The 18274-nt window shown below is 39.6% G+C and overlaps 1 protein-coding gene across 2 annotated transcripts in view; it reads left to right on the top strand.

The window, feature by feature from the left end:
• The window catches only part of LOC138800850 (dynein axonemal heavy chain 11-like), a 268385-nt gene that overhangs the window by 216579 nt on the left and 33532 nt on the right, over nucleotides 1–18274 (top strand). For both annotated transcript variants that reach the window (XM_069982946.1, XM_069982947.1), the window contains 6 exons: nucleotides 3914–4107; nucleotides 4653–4801; nucleotides 6690–6817; nucleotides 8982–9209; nucleotides 11760–11951; nucleotides 13396–13515. In XM_069982946.1, coding sequence (XP_069839047.1) covers nucleotides 3914–4107; nucleotides 4653–4801; nucleotides 6690–6817; nucleotides 8982–9209; nucleotides 11760–11951; nucleotides 13396–13515 — 1011 coding nt within the window. The remainder of the gene's footprint in view (nucleotides 1–3913; nucleotides 4108–4652; nucleotides 4802–6689; nucleotides 6818–8981; nucleotides 9210–11759; nucleotides 11952–13395; nucleotides 13516–18274) is intronic.

The raw sequence follows: 18274 nt of genomic DNA, 5'->3' as shown, positions 1-18274 counted from the left end.
ATTACAGGCAACCAGGGGTGGTTATAGGCAACCTGAGGTGGTTACAGGTAATCTGGGGTGGTTACGGACAACATGGGGTGGTCACGGGCAACCTGCTGTGGTTACGGCAACGTGGGGTGGTTACGGGCAACCTGCAGTGCTTACAGACAATCTGGGGTGGTTACGGGCAACGTGGGGTGGTTACGGGCAATGTGGGGTAGTTACGGATAAACTGAAGTGCTTATAGGTAATCTCGGGTGGGTACCTGTAATCTGGCATGGTTACCGCAATCTGGAGGGGGTCATTGGCAATTTGGGGTGGTCAGAGGCAACATGCAGTGGTCAGAGGCAACCTGAGGTGGTCGGAGGAAACCTGCGGTGGTCAGAGGCGACGTGGTCAGAGGCGACGTGGCGTGGTCAGAGGCGACGTGCGCTGGTTACAGGCAACGTGGGGTGGTTACGGGCAACCTGCTGTGCTTAGACAATCTGGGGTGGTTACGGGCAACCTGCAGTGTTTACAGACAATCTGGGGTGGATACGGGCAACGTGGGGTGGTTACGGGCAACCTGCAGTGCTTACAGACAATCTGGGGTGGTTACGGGAAACGTGGGGTGGTTACGGGCAACCTGCAGTGCTTACAGACAATCTGGGGTGGATACGGGCAACGTGGGGTGGTTACAGGCAACCTGCAGTGCTTATAGACAATCTGGGGTGGATACGGGCAACGTGGGGTGGTTACGGGCAACGTGGGGTGGTTACGAATAAACTGAAGTTCTTATAGGCAATCTGGCATGGATACCTGTAATCTGGCATGGGCACCGCAATCTGGAGGGGGTCATTGGCAATTTGGGGTGGTCAGAGGCGCAGTGGCGTGGTCAGAGGCGCAGTGGCGTGGTCAGAGGCATCGTGGCGTGGTCAGAGGCAAGGTGCAGTGGTCAGAGGCAAGGTGCAGTGGTCAGAGGCAAGGTGCGGTGGTCAGAGGCAAGGTGCGGTGGTCAGAGGCATTGTGGCGTGGTCAGAGGCATCGTGGCGTGGTCAGAGGCAACGTGCGGTGGTTACGTGCAATCTGGGGGGTTACATGTAATCTGGCGTGATTACGGGAAACCTGGGGGGGTTATGTGCAACCTGGAAGGGTTACAGACAATCTGGGATTGTTACTGATAAACTGAAGTGCTTATAGGTAATCTGGGGTGGGTACATGTAATTTGGGGTGGTTACAGGCAATCTGGAGGGGGTCACTGGCAATTTGGGGTGGTTACGGGCAACGTGCGGTGGTTACGGGCAACGTGCGGTGGTTACGGGCAACGTGCGGTGGTTATGGGCAACGTGCGGTGGTTACGGGTAATCTGGGGGGGTTGGGGTAATTTGGGAGTAAACTGCAATTATTACTATAATAAGTGTGTGTTTTATTTTTTTGAATGTTTGTCACTTTTTGTACTTTATACATTCATTTTCACTGTATTACTATGATTACTGTGATATTTTCTATCACAGCAATCATAGTTCAGTGACAGAGACCGAATTGGTCCCTGTCACTTTAAATTTTCCAGAGTTGGCTGGTTGTGAAGCGCATGCGCACTTCACAACCAGCCAGGACGCCGAAGAGGAAGGAGCTCCAGGATCAGGTAACGTATAAGGAGAAGGGGGGGTGACAGGGGGGGTGGGGGGCGACTTGGGGGGTGGGGGGACATCACTTTTTATCCCCTGTCACCAATCATTTATGGTGACAGGGGATAAAAAGTGCCGGGATGCACGTGGCACAAGCGATCAGCGGTATATAGTATATACCGCTGATCGCTTGTACCGGGACCCCACAGGGGGGTCCCCGATGACTGCCCCATGCTCTCCGCTACCTCCGGTGGCGGAGAGCATGGGGCTTTCATTCATTTAAACTTTTCCATCCCTGCGAACAAACATCGTTTGTTCGCAGGGATGGCGGCGGCCATCTTGGAAATGATGGCCGCCGGGGGAGGGGGGTTAGTTATCGGGGCACTAGGGGGGGTCTGATCTGGGGTCTGATATACACTTATTTCATCTCCCCCCGCCGTGGATTCACGGCGGGGGGAGATGAAAGGCGGCGGCACCGGTAATCCCCTTTACCGACGGCCGCCGCTATAACGTTAATAGCGGCGATCGTCGTTAAGGGGGGAGGGCCGGGACAGACCCCACACACTGCCCCAACCCCTCAGCTACCTCCTGTAGCTGGGGGGATGGGGTGGGGGCCGTCCCGGCCCCGCAGCCTTATTCTCTGCCATCGCCGTAAAAAGCTGATGGCAGCTGAATAAGGACCCTTAGTGACCGCCGTAAAAAGCCGGTCACTAAGGGGTTAAAGTGAATACTCACCTTTGACCACAATTTCTGTTTTTCTAAAAGTAATGAGTTTGGGTGGACGAATGTAGACTCAGTAAAGACCAAGTCATGAGAATCATTTATTAAGAAAATTAATCTTTAATTTATTATGGGTATCAGATTGGGTCAAGGTGATTTTCATTAAACATGTACCAGGACATTCTGGGTTTTACCTTAGTAACTTCTAAGGAGATTTCCAGGTCTTCACTATAATTATTGCAGCTAAAAGGATATTATAGGTCACCAGAGCTGATTATTTTCATAATACTGTGTATATATTAGGAAAACATTTCTGGCCACCTGCACCCACTGATAGTGAGGGAGCTTAGGAGCTTTCAAACTAAACTCATGAACAAAATTCTTTAAAATTAAACTCAATAATGAAACAATAATGAGTGCAATAAACTCCACAGCTTCTCCTGATGGTGGCTGCAGGCAACCAGAATTGTATCATTTAAAAAAGAAGTCCAGCGAAAATTTTTATTAAAGTATTGTATTGCCCCCAAAAAGTTATGCAAATCACCAATATACACTTATTACGGGAAATGCTTATAAAGTGCTTTTTTTCCTTCACTTACTACTGCCTCAAGGCTTCACTTCCTGGATAACATGGTGATGTCACGACCCGATTCCCAGACCTGTGCAGGCTGTGGCTGCTGGAGAGGATGATGGCAGAGGGATGCTCAGTGTCCCTTCAGTGCCCTGTGTCCCTCAGTGTCCCTCTGCCATCATCCTCTCCAGCAGCCACAGCCCGCACAGCTCTGAGAGTCGGGTCGTGACATCACCATGTTATCCAGGAAGTGACATCACCATGTTATCCAGGAAGTGACATCACCATGTTATCCAGGAAGTGACATCACCATTTTATCCAGAAAGTGAAGCCTTGATGCAGTAGTAAGTGCAGGGAAAAAAAGCACTTTATAATTATTTCCCGTAATAAGTGTGTATTGGTGATTTGTCTAACTTTTGGGGGGGCAATACAATACTTTAATACATTTTTTGCCGGCCTTTCTTCTTTAACTATTTGGTCATGCCAGGTTCTGTGACAGCACTTTATAAAGATACGGTATATGGTGGGAAAACTGGTGATAATAGGTTGAGATACATAGTAAATCAGCGTCCGTTCTGTGAAACGGCTGTGTAGAAAACACAGAAAAGCTATGTTCATGCACTGTTGAAATTAAGTGGATGATCTTCAATTAAGATCAAATAATGACCGCTTTTTCAAAATTACATCTGTTGTTTTAAAATAACAGCAGTTATTTGCCATTAAATGCTGGCTAGCCACTAAATTTCAACAGTGCGTAAACATAGCCTTTCTGTGTTTTCCTATAAATTTCAACAGTAGTTGCAAAATACTGAGCAAAAATACTGTCTGTGAACGTAGCCTAAGACTAGCCGTCCATCATTTTGAGGCTAAATAACGTCTGTTATTTTGAAATAACAGAAATCATTGCAAAATAAGGGACATTATTTGGTCTAAAAATAACGGATGTTCAAAAAGTCGGCCATCAAAAAGCCAAAAAAAGACATGGTACAATTTACCTTTCCACTATGCAACACATGGTTATGCTTCTCTTTCACAGACAATGAGCTTCATGGATGAATTTCGAGGACTGGATAGAGACATCGAGGGATCTCCAAAACGGTGGAAAAGAGTGATTGAATCTGAATGTCCTGAAAGAGAACGTCTACCACAAGAATGGAAAAACAGGAGTTCCCTTCAGAAAATGATAATAATGCGTGCACTAAGACCCGACCGGATGACTTATGCCGTCAGGTATATTAACAAAAACAGCCTTACATTCTTATTGGAAGTAATAATGATTTCTGTATATCTTGTACAGCTATGCAAAAATTTTTGAACTGGAACACTTTTCTGTTTTGACTAACTTTTTAAAGACAAATGAATTTGGGGATTTTTTTTTCTCTGGAATACCCCTTTAATACAATGTATAATACATTTAAAGGAGTTTAACAGACAAAAAAAGAACAAGAGCACAATCGGGGCTTGTGGGTATCAGATTGGGTCAAGGTGATTTTCATTAAACATGTTCCAGAACATTCTGGGTTTGAGGGAGATTTCCAGGTCCTCACTATAACTATTGCAGCTAATATTATAGGTAAACAGAGGTGATTATTTTGTAATACTGTATATATGTTAGGAATACATTTATGGTCACCTGCACCCACTGATAGTGAGGGAGCTTAGGAGCTTTCAAACTAAACTCACAGATCTCACAGCGGGTTATTATTTTATGAACACGGAGGCAATCTTCTCTTTGGCCAGAAAATCCCTTTAACAGTAACAATTTATTTATTCAGAAACTTTGTTGAAGAAAAACTTGGATCCATGTATGTAGAACGACGTAAAACAGACTTTGCCAAGTCCTTCCAGGAGAGCGGGCCTTCTACTCCTATCGTCTTTATCTTGTCTCCAGGAGTGGATCCACTCAAAGATGTAGAGACATTGGGTAAGACCGAACAAGTTCTTCATTCTAATATTTTTGGCCTGCTTTGCTATTGTTGTATAGAAGACTGTGTTAATGATATATTGAGTACATTATAAGGAGGTCATAATAAATAGAATATAGTAGTTTCATCTTATTCATCAAATATTCCTAGGCTTACCATTACTGTATCACCCATGTGAACTGCTAATCATTATTTGAAGCAGTAAGTCTATTCTCCACAATACATCATGTTGATATGTATTTTTCGGCTAATAGCCCTGTATAATCCAGAGTTCTGATTATAGGGATTTTTGTGGTGATGATAGATTTTATTTTTGCGGTTTTCAAAAGAAAAAGAAAATAGAGATTCGAAAACATTCTGTTTCACTGGACCAATAATCAATAGACAAGGGTCCGTATGCTGCATCTCTGTAGCTATCATAACTATAACTTTAAACTACAGTATAAGCATTCCAGGGCACTCAGTCTGTACGAGGCCTCCTTTTCCCCTTACAGTCTGTCCAGTATATTGGACACAAGCTAATTGCCGAGTAAGGGTCCTATTAGAAAAAGTGATTTTTAACGATTACCGATAAATGATCGCCAACGAGATCTTTTATTGTTAACCTGAAATCGTTAATTCACCGTAATTCACAGGATAGTTGTTTGTTACGATTTTTACAAGGATCATTACTACAAAATCATGCGGATAACTTGCAGCGGATTCCGCCTAATTATCCACTTGATTTCCACAGTGTGCACATACCTTAATCGTCCCGTGTAATAGGGCCCTAAGGCCACCTTCACGCACTGTATTTTGAGCCTCATTTTGAGATGTAAATAGTTGAAAACACAGTCGAAAACAAAAATGGCTGAGCAAAACGAGAGCAAAAATGTTGAAAATAAGACTCAAAAACAGTGTGAACATAGCCTAGGGACATCCCTGCTGGGGATAAGGAATCTCATCTGAAAAAATTTTTTAGCTGCACTTTGTGTTATTAATAACAAAAATCAAAAACATATATTTTTACATTTTCCCCACATAATCAAAAATTAGTACTATAAAAAGACATGCAAATAAAACATTATATATTACAGACACAAATAAGAATATAATTTAAATACCCCAACAAGATGTAACTTTCTATCATTCAAATCCAAAAAAAAAAAAAAAGACAAGTCAGTCAAGAAGGTGGGAACTGGTCTTGTCTAAAAGTGGTTAAAGTGTTTTTCCTATGATGATTTTATTACCTTTCTTTGGTCTCTCAATGCCTTTATTTAACTTCTGATGCAAACTGTGTTCTCTGTTGTCTTCACTGTGCCACTTCCTATCTATTTCACATCCTATGACGGATTTGTGTTCCTGATGTACACTTTAGCTGGGAATTCACTTGACACTACACCTTCTTGATTTTAATACCACCCACTACACCCACAGGAGCCTCCCACATAGTGGAATAAACATAATGTTGGCTGAATTCCTAGTTTAAGTGTACAGCAGAAACAAAAAGATCATTACTTGATGTAAACTAGACAGAAAGTGGAGCAATGAAGGCAACAGAGCAGACAATTTGCATCAGAAGCAATAGGAAAGCAGGAAAAACCACCAAAGCGCTGTAAAATTACTTTATTTACCAATATATTTTCATTTGTTAAATGGTTGAAAATAGGTTTCTTTGTCAGAAAATCCCTTTAAGGAAAGCGTAATTCTCTGTTTTCTGACCTCAGGTAGCAGTTTTGCTTCTAGTACGGAAAGCAAGCATTTAGTAACATTTAAAGTACTTTTATTTTCATAGTTTATATGCCTGCATATAATAGTTTATTGTTTAAACTAATAAATGTTTCCGCCATTTTTTCCCAATCTCGTGTGTCAATCGATGCGACGGACATTACTGCCCGCTCTGTATAGGTGACAGACTTGGATTTACCATTGACGCAGGAAAACTTCACAATATCTCTCTGGGTCAAGGGCAAGAAGTTATAGCAGAAATAGCAATGGAAAAGGCATCAAAAGAAGGCCATTGGGTTATACTTCAAGTAAGCCGATTCAGTGTTCTAGAAGTGCTTCATTGCCAAGCTATGAAACGGCACTTTTACAAAAATAATCTGTGCCTCTATGAGATGCTTTTGTGGAGTGAAATTGGGTGTATGTCCAAATATGTTTTCATCAATGACACTTTCTGGTTATTTCCTTCTGATTGAAAGGAGGAATTTTTATTTTTGATGGTAAGACTGGCCCCACATTGTGCTCCGGTGTCTCTTTTCAATGGAGAAATTTAAACAGTAGAGACCGATTTAAGTTAAGAACAATTTTACTACTTTCTGCTCTTACCGTCATCTAAAATCACCTTTAAAATTGTACAAATGTACCTAACCAGATATAACTTACTATCAGCTTTATAATGAATTTATCCTCTATACATATATATTTTTTAAATTATTAATAACCCCTTCCCCCATATGTATTTTTTCTTATACGGGTTAATTATTTGTTGTCAATAATAATAGTAGTAAAAATAATATTTTTAATTCTATTTAGTTAAGAAATGTTTTTAATTCTATTTAGTTAAGATATGTTAAGAATATATATATATATATATATATATATATATATATATATATATGTGTGAATTTTACATTTCTCTACAGCCCATACAAGTGATGACTGTCCCAGTCAAGGCTATACTGGATCTAAATAGAACCAGCAGCACTGTCATGTGATCAGTCTCCTGACCACATGACCCCTGGGACCTATGAACACTGTGTACAGAATTGACAGGAAGCATAAAACACAAGGGGAAATTTATCAAGGGCTTTGCACCTATTTTAAATTGAATAATTAGATTTTTCACTCATTTTTGGTCTAAGTTGTATTTATGAACCAGTATTTGACAGGTGGATATTTTTTAGATGCAACTTTTTTTTTTTTTTTTTTTAATCTGCCTGTTTTGAGTATTCACTCAGAAGTTGGCATAATCCAGGATTAGTGCACAATTTATCATTGGCGACTTCAAGTCGCACAAACAGGTGCTGGCCTACGTCTAGTCAGTGCCAGGTGAATATGCTTGTGCAATTTTTGCAACTTTTTGCACGACTTTTTACTTTTTCTACATTTTAATAAATTAGTCACAAGATTTTGAAACAAAATATACACCAATCCTCATTAGAATAGTCACACACATTAGACTCCTTAGTAAATGCCCCCACAGTTAATGTCCGGAAGTCTCTGACTGCCAGACACAGGACCCACAGCGGTAGGATCTCCCATGTGGCCCTTTTTTTAGCGTGCTGTTGAATAAAGAGACTTGATGACCATAACAATATGGACTGACAATCACTAAGAGGTTACACTTAAAGGATAGTGATGAGATTAAAGTACACCCTCATTGAATTCTAAGGTTTTGTGTATTAGGATATAATAAAAACAAAACAAAAACAACAGGTCCATAAAATTAGGTAAATAGGATAATCTAATTCTAATTAAATTTTAAATCTTATTATGCTGCTTAATAGGCTGCCTTATATACTGATGTAAAACCGCTAGTAACATATCTAATCCTAACAATCTTGCCAATCTTTATATTTTGAGATTATTTCTCTGTTTTATACCGGTCTCTAAATCTTCAACAACCTCTATATTGTTCTGCCGTGGCCACACTTGCTGCTTTAGTGCCATCTCTCTGTCGACTCTTCACTCTCTTCTATAATCTGCCAATGTCTTCTACCTTGATAACTACTATATATATCTTTTCTAGCTAAAATACATATTCTTACAGCCTATTGCACACATTTCTCTGCCAAAATTCCTTTATTTCCTTTTAGGCCTATATTTTTTGTTTTCTTCTTATTGGCTATGTTCCCACTACAGGAACTTGCTGTTCTTTATTGGGAAAAGGCGGCCATCTATTGCTAATGAGGGACTTAAATAATGATCATGATCAATAATCCCTATTATCAATAGATGTACGCCTTTTCCCGATAAATAGCGGCACATTCCTTTAGTGGGAATATAGACTTTATATATCAATTTGATGGAGAAGTGCAATTGAACTGTATGTAATATTCTGCTTTAACACCTACTTTGCTATTTATTATGTAGATTTATTTAGGGCCTTGTTAAACCAGGAATTAAGCAGGAATATACTCCTAGATGTGATACTATGATACTTCTTATGATATTAAATAAAGTCTCTGTTTACAGAATATTCACCTAGTAGCCAAATGGTTAAGCACTTTAGAGAATCTATTAGAAAAGTACAGTGATAGAAGTCACCCTGACTACCGAGTGTTCATGAGTGCCGAACCAGCCCCAACGCATAAAGAACACATCATTCCGCAAGGAATCCTGGAAAATGCTATCAAAATTACCAATGAACCTCCAACTGGAATGCTGGCCAATCTGCATGCTGCTCTGGATAACTTTGATCAGGTCAGTAAAACCTTACATAATGTAGAGAACATAAAAAGTAGTATGAATGCTCAGGAGCAGATGTAGATTTGTGCCATGAATTACATCTGCGAGCAGGCGTAAATCATGATGAACCAGGCAGGGAGGAGGCCATGCTAACAACAAGCTTCAACAACTTTTAAACAAGTTTTAACTCAATGCATCCATGTCAGAAAGGAAGGTGTTAAGTGACCCTTTCCATGCTGGGGCAGGCGACAGACCCGGCACACTGATTTATTTTATGTACCAGGTCGCTAAGCAAATGAGCAGCTGAGGCGGTGTCCTGCCTCATTTGCTGAATGGACAGTGCAGGAACCAGAGCCCCTATTTCCATTACCTGGTTTGTTATGGAAATGGTGGAAACCCTATACACTTTTTTTTTTAATTAAAAAAAGGAAAAAAAAAAACGTGTAGGATTTTCTCCATTTTCATAACCAACCAGGTAAAAAAACAGCAGCAGCCTAGTAGTACCAGGCTGGGAAGGCCTATTTATTTTGGCCCTCCACAGCCTAATAATACCAGCCTGCCAACATCTAGTCCAGGAGCGCCATTTTTTGACTCTTTGGAAATACTGGTACCCCACTCTTCCAAGTACCCCTGTGGAGGTGGGTAATGGGTTAGCCATTTTTACTGGCTAACACCAAGGCCCCGCTTAGTAATGGATGTCGTCTATTGGGGGGCTCCCACTGCTAAGCCTGTGAAGTAAAGAAAAAAAGAGAATACACTTATAAGTGTGAAAAATATTTGATATTCAATTAAAACATCTCTACCCCCCTCGTTGACCATTTTATTAAAGAATAAAATCCACTGGGCATCGACGTAGTCAACGTAATCTGACATAATCCTCCTGATTCCAACATCTGAAAAACAAAAAGGAGAGACACAAAAAAGGCAGGAGCAAAAGACCGTTTTGACAGGTATTTTGCTCCTCACAGTATGCAACATCTGTACAGATAGCTGCTTATAGTCTGGCCCCAAGTAGCTTAACTGGATATGCTATGCATCTCTGCTTAACCCTCTGGTGGCCCGATTGTGCTCCATTAGTTGTAAGGGCCCTGCTCTCAAGAGTCTACAAGCTATGAGGTATTAAAGGTGACACAAGAGGTAAAACTGTTTGTTCTGTACAATAACCCAGTCATGTCACGTGTTGAATGAATGGATGGCATTATGAGGAATAATGGTGATAAAATGTAATCTATGAAATACTATAGGTCTAGCTAAATTATATGTGTTTTGGGCACACTTTAAACTGTGGATGTTAGGAATTAACCTGATAGTGTAGTATTGTATTTCAGAGAAATGGTGCAGCATAAGCAAAGTGTTGCAGACTAGAGTGGGAGACTATGGAGAATCTTAGTCTTAGATCAGTGGCAGAGCATAGAGCACAGGTAAGATGGTAGCCAGAGCTAAGGGAGGAGATATAGGGAGGTGCAGCACTGGGGAGAGCTTTGTGGGTAAAAGCTCTCTTAGTAAATTTTCTAATGAATGTGACTAGTTCTGCATTCAGTTCTATCTGCATTCATTACATTACATACATAATTTATACTCACATTCCCATATACACACATTCAATACTTTCTTAAAAGATAGCGTGCAAAATATATGTTATAGTAAAAAATATTGTTGTAGTTTAGTCAAAGGTTTAACTTTTAGGGGAATATTCACAGGTTCTGGATCTGCAGTGGATTTATTGCTGTGTTTAATCATCTAGTTACATTATTATCTGCAGTATCAAATCCGCAACAGATCCCATAGGTGTGAATGGAGCCTTAAGTTTGATACACGTTAGAAGCTTTACAATCCATATACTAAATAGATACAATAGGTATGTAGACGAGATACAATAAACACAGAGCTACATAGATTTATATTAGATAGACAGACAGATAGATATGAGATAGATAAATGATTGATAGATAGATAGATAGATAGATAGATAGATAGATAGATAGATAGATAGATAGATAGATAGATAGATAGATAGATATGAGATAGGGTCCTTTTACACAGAAAGATTATCTGCCAAAGATTTGAAGCCAAAACCAGAAACAGACTATAAACAGAGATCAGGTCATAAAGAAAAGCCTGAGATTTCTCCTCTTTTCAAATCCATTCCTGGCTTTGGCTTCAAATCTTTGGCAGATAATCTGTCAGATAATCTTTCTGTGTAAATGGAGCCATAGATAGATAGATAGATAGATAGATAGATAGGAGATAGATAATCTGTCAGTTCACTGCTCTTGAAATGGACTTTACATGTATTATCCCATAAAGAGAAAACGTGACATCAAAACTAATATCTATGATTTGCCACCAGTTGATTTTCACTTGGTAAGAGGGCAGAATCACACAGGAATATTGATCTATCTACACGACAATGGAACATGATCACATAGAAATATAATACAGCCATTAACCATACACTAGATACAACATTATCTACAAATGCCCACCCTATTATAAAGCCAGGGGGGGTATTGACATGTCATTGGCAGGTTAGTAAAGAAATGCCCGCTGCTTGCTCTCTTGCAGAACATCCTTGACCAGTGCACCCGGGAACAAGAGTTTAAGAGCATTTTCTTTTCATTGTGCTATTTTCATGCTTGTGTTGCTGAGCGGCGTAAATTTGGCCCCCAGGGGTGGAATAGAAAGTATCCGTTTAACATTGGAGACCTCACAATATCAGTGAATGTTCTATACAACTATCTGGAAGCAAACTCACAGGTATGGTGCCTCATATAGATGGAATCTATTGTGTCCTCCTTTTATGCTGTAATATAAAGCAGCTTTGTAATCTGTTATACATCGCCAGTATATCTGATGTGTGCCTTTTTATTACTGTACAGATATATAAACCCATAATATATATATAGAGAGAGAGAGAGAGAGAGAGAGACATACTGTAGATTACTTAGATGAATAGAATAATGATAGATAAAGAGAATGAATAGAAATTCGATAGATAGATAGATAGATAGATAGATAGATAGATAGATAGATAATGTTAAAGAATATGATATTCCTCCAATTCAGTGTAAAATCAAACTGTGGGTGAAGTTCATACCATCATTAACCAAAAAAACAAGATGCTTGTTATCCATAGAAAAATATTAAAGAGATAGATAGATAGATAGATAGATAGATAGATAGATAGATAGATAGATATGAGATAGATAGATAGATAGATAGATAGATAGATAGATAGATAGATAGATAGATAGATAGATATGAAATAGATAGATAGATAGGATATAGATAGATAGATAGATAGATAGATAGATAGATAGATAGATAGATATGAGATAGATAGATAGATAGATAGATAGAAAGGATATAGATAGATAGATAGATAGATAGATAGATAGATAGATATGAGATAGATAGATAGATAGATAGATAGATATGAGATAGATAGATAGATAGATAGGATATAGATAGATAGATAGATAGATAGATAGATAGGAGATAGATAGACAGACAGACAGACAGACAGACAGATAGATAGATAGATAGATAGATAGAATGCAACAGATATTGTACAGCTATGTAGGCAGAGCTGCTACAATATATAAACCTTGAGTTATTATAGTGTGCAGAAGATGTCTCCACAAAGAGCTAAAAGACATATTCATTCATATTCTGCACCAGCTGAGCATTTATAAGATTTATTATTATTTATTCTTAAAGCTCCCTTGATTCCAGAGCGCTGTACAAGTGATAAGGGTTAAAATACAGAACGTCACAAAATCAAGAAACAAATGGCATGAATAAAGTAAATGTTAGACTGATACAAAGTGATAGAGGACCCTGTATTATAATGTAATATGCTTTTAGTTAAGATAGAGAAATAATACAAATCTTACACTTTTGCTGGTTTCAGGATTTATACTATTCCTAGAAGACGCCTTACTATGATTCTATGATGTGTGTTTACTATCACCATAACACACACACACACACACACACATATATATATATATATATATATATGTGTGTGTGTGTGTATATATATATATATATATATAAAACATTGATAGTGGAGGGGCAGATTTTTAATATAGGAGATATAGGAGCCTCTACTCATAATGTCTTTACTCTATATCGTCGTGAACGTCTGTATGTATCAGACCAGCGCAGACCTTTAATAATTGTAGATTTCTAATATCAGGTCCCATGGGAAGATCTCCGCTACCTATTTGGGGAGATTATGTACGGTGGTCACATCACTGATGACTGGGACAGACGACTGTGCAGAACGTACTTGGAGGAGTACATGCAGCCCAATCAGGTAACCGCAAGTCCCATTAAAAAGCAGAGTCAGAGCTCCCTCTTCTGGGATCTGAGTCACTCATGTTCACATTTTCCTCTTCTATGTCGGCAGCTCGGCTATGGACACGTTCTCTGTGTTGCATTTACAAGCATAGCGCTGGTGCTTGGAGGAATAAACCTGAGAAGTGACATACCTGTTCTTCGTTTATATTACTAAATTTATTTAGGCAGAAAGCAGAATTGTACATATAGACAGAAAGCAAATACCGATGACTTTTATGGAATGGAAAAGAGTTCTTATTGTTAGCACTTCCAGCAATTTCATCATCCATGAAAGAGAATGCTGCACTCTCATAAGCATGGCTCAGATTGAGTGTGTAGTAACACAGGGGGTTAAAACTCAAGTCCCGAGAGTGGATTTCAGGGACAAAGCCTGAGAATGGGATATGTGCATAATAAACAGTATGCTATAGGATGCTATCTTAAAATTAGCATTACTGTTTCAGACAATTCTTTTTTTTTTTTAAATTCTGTCTAGGGGTGAGAACATACGGGATGTCGGCCACTTGCAGCTGGAATGCAGCAGCCAACCAGAGCAGGAGATTGCTGGCAAAACCATTCTAGCCGCATGCGGTTGACAAACTGCGCATTTTCACCCTTGTATTGGGCCAAAAACCTACATAATCGACACATATCATGTATAGATTTTCATTCCCTAAAAATAAAGAACAAGACTATGGTCACACACAGTAAAATAATACCAAAATACGAACAGAATTTTAAGTGAAATTAAAACAGTGTGTGTACAGGTGTTGGAGTTGTATGGTGCTGTCTTGTTACCCATAACTAGAGATGAGCGAACTTGCTGAAAGTTCAGGTTTGGGACAATCAACATCTGAATCCCGCTGCCTGGAGAAGATGGATGCAGCCCGAGGACTGCCTGGAAAAAAATGGATACAGCCATAGAATACATGCATAATAAACAGCCATAGGCCAAGTTCACATGGAGTAAGACACTGGCCGTTCTGTGACCCGGCTGGATCACAGCTTCATTTCTTCTGAATACGGATTCGGGCGCACCCAAATTCCCTGCTGCACACAATGGAGCGTGCAGCCGGAGCCAAACGCTTCATTGTGTGGACTGACATGTCCATTTTTGCCGCGCCGCTAGCAATCCCGGCCGTGGTGTATAAAATGTGTATGCAGCACAATTTCGATAAAGTATTAATCATGGCTGTGTTGCAAATCGGCAACAACGGCCGTGATTAATACTTAACTTACATTGTGTGAACATCGCCATAGGCTTGATCCATGTTTCGAGGCAATTCTCGGGCTGCATCAATCTTCTCCAGACAGCAGGATTCAAATGCCGATCGTTCGGGTTTGTGTGAACTCTAACTTTCGGCAAGTTCCCTCTTCTCTACCAGTAACAACCAATCACAGCTCTGCTTTTCAATTTACTTCAGCAATATGAGAAGTGAAAGCTAAACTCTCATTGGTTGTTATGAGCAAGAAAGAAAATCTTACTATTTATTGAATATTTAAACCAAAGCGTTGGCTCTCCAGGCATGATGTGAATTGGAGTTCTGCAACAGCTGGAGGGCCACCAGTTTGACATTAGAGTTACATCGGCCAAATACTGTGGTATTGGCCAAACATCCAATGGGTATGGTGGCACATATAGTTGTACACATATAATGTAAGCTGCAAAATATTTTATGCTACAAAACATAGGAACGCAGACAACACATATGGTTATCGCATATAAAGGATTTTTCTTCTCCATGCTATCCGTATTATTTGAGATTTTTTTTATATTCAATAAAATGAGCTGTGATAGGATTATGTACAAGAATTTACAGGGTGTTATAATGAGTTTCTGTGGTTATTTTAATATTCCATAAAAAATCTATCCTCAGGGAAAGAGGTGCTTTCCGAATCTTCTTATTAAAGGGGAGTGGGTTACACATAAGGAAAAAAAGTAGATACTTCTAGAAAAGGAACAAAACACATATACAGCTCATGATGAAAGAAAACTCATGTTGAAATAGATTTTTTACAATGCGCGCATTATAATAACCAGAACATCGTACTGAATCGGACTACAATGTGACTTACCTGATGCCAACTAATGGCCATACCGTCCTCATGTCCCCCTGGGTCACCATGGCATTGGTATAGGATATTACATGGGATACTACGTTACTATGATGCTGGCCATTGAACAGAAATATATGATACAATATGCATTTAAAGCTGCACTACATCTGCATCGTGTGAACACGCAGTCCGGTTTTATTTAAAAGATCAGTCAAGTATCAATGTATAAGTTTGTTTGTAGTATTCACAATACCATATTATCACTGTTAATAGTGATCTGGGAGATACAGGGAACACATGGATTGGGTTCCCTGCCTTTTTGGGCACCAATGGTGTGAAAAGCAAATAACAAATTAAAACCAAATAAAATGAGAAAACAATCCAGTGATAAAAAAATGTTTAAAAAATATTTTTGCACTGGGAGTATTATAAACGATATTAGACTTCAGATAAAGGAAGGAAGGCTATTACTACCTACCCTGGGTCCCACTTAAAGGGGTTATCCAGCGCTACAAAAACATGGCCACTTTCCCCCTACTGTTGTCTCCAGTTTGGGTGAGGTTTTGAAGCTAAGTTCCATTGAAGTAAATGGAGCTTAATTGCAAACTGCACCTGAACTGGAGACAACAGTAGGGGGAAAAGTGGCCATGTTTTTGTAGCACTGGATAACCCCTTTAGGTCCTGCTGCAGGTCCCATTTTGTTCCTTCCGGTCCCTCAATGCTCTCCTCTTCTGCCTACTTTAAAGTTTCACTGTCCTTACAAAAAACTTATGACGGATATCAGAGAGATGTCAAAACTTTTCATCGGGTTTGAGTGTTCAGACCCTGATCAATCATGAGATTGAGCTAGAAGAATTCCACGCTCAGGGCATTCCTCTTGTGATAAGACTCTTTTCACTGACACAGAGCTAGAAGCAAACCATGCAAAACTTTAGGATATAAAAACTTTTGACATATCTCTCTGAATTTTTTTTTGTAACGACAGTGACACTTTGAGACCAATCACAGTGACACTTTGAGACCAATCACCAGCCGCATTGGTGTCCTGTCTCAGACAGTTATTGGCTGAATTAGTAGGTCCTGTTATCTCTTATCTTGGAAGCAGACAGAAGAGATAAGCAATGCTGAACTGGAAGAAGCCGAACAGGAACTGAAGCAGGACCTGAGGGGGACCAGGGGGTAGGTAAGTATAGACTTTTTTTTTTTTTAATGACACTGAAATACCTCCTCAAAGCTGAAGTATTCTAAAGATGGGTTCACATATGTCCAGCCATCTCTCCATCTTGGCTGTGCCAGATCAGAAAATATTGATAGGTTGCCCGTAGGTTCATCACTGTCTCCCATCTAATATTATGCAGCACTAAAAAAGATGTAATGTAATTCGGCTTGATGTATCTGGCATTCCATTCTAGAAGGGCTTTGGATCCCCAGTCATAATGAAATAGACATCTAGGCTCAAAATATGCCCAATCATGAGAGGGTTAAGATTATTAACAAATATAGGTTGCCTATAGGTTTGACAATGTGCCCCATTCCAGCCCAGTATCACCAGACGGAATGGCAGTGCAGGGCATCAAGCTTGTTGTGGCTTCGGATGAAACCTAAATGGTAAAATTCTGGGAATTTTTGCCAAGAGCACACTCAGTGATGAAAGAGTCAGAAAGCACAGTGCTACATACACATTGATACAATGCCAGTACAACCGTATTGATCCATGCAAACCAACCGCACTTGTTTTTTATTAAAACCATGTGTGTCCAATTATTTTTATAAAAATTCTCCCTAACTTTAACCAAATGTCCTTCTATTTCCATATTAAAGACAAAAACAAAACAGACAAACAACAAACGAAAAAAAAACAAACAAAAAAAAAAAAACCTTTATTGTGACTGGTTGGATGTTGGAAAGCTGAACAGTGTAAATAGCTGTTTCAGTAAGGATCTCGAAGACCTGCATGTAAAGCAATTAAACTAAATGACAATCATATTGCTGGGACAATCAAAGCTCTATGTGGCATGTTTAATTGTAAGGCAAACATATCCACGATGGGACAGAAAAGCGATGTCGTGTTAACCTTCCTCATTATCGCCACTTCCTGCTCCGTATTGTGTGAGCGACATCTCAGAGGGATAATCACACTCTACACTTGCAGTCATTGTGGGAAAGGAGATTTCCATTGGAGTAACTGTTGTCACGGATGTAACGAGATCCTTGTGTATTACATTAGGATATGAAGAATAAAACAACATTAAATCAAGACAATAATTAAAGGGGTTGGCCAAATAGATTTTTTTGTGTGTATTTTTAGAAGCTCAGAATGGTGTAAAATAATAACAGACGTCATAATCAAATTACTGATCCCACATTCTTCCCATTCTGCTGCTTTCTGGGTCTCACTGGATCTATACTCAGTGATTGGTTGTAGCAGTCACATGGCCGTGTTGAGAGGGACCAGGAAGTACAAAGATTGACAGGGCTTGGAAAGCATGGGAACGGGAGTGTTGGGATCACCCTGCTTTGTGCCACCCTTTATGAGTTGAGTCACATGGGAAAACGGGTAAAGTTTGGCAATAAGCTTACCACTAGTGCTCCATTTATTTCTTAGGGGCCTATGACATGTACCCATGTGTGGTTTTAATGAGCGCCAATCTTGACTATAATGCTCAGGAGAGGCAGTT

The sequence above is a fragment of the Dendropsophus ebraccatus genome, chromosome 9 (assembly GCF_027789765.1).
Source record: "Dendropsophus ebraccatus isolate aDenEbr1 chromosome 9, aDenEbr1.pat, whole genome shotgun sequence".
In the NCBI taxonomy this organism is placed as follows: domain Eukaryota; kingdom Metazoa; phylum Chordata; class Amphibia; order Anura; family Hylidae; genus Dendropsophus; species Dendropsophus ebraccatus.
This window is presented reverse-complemented; position numbering and strand designations above follow the sequence as displayed.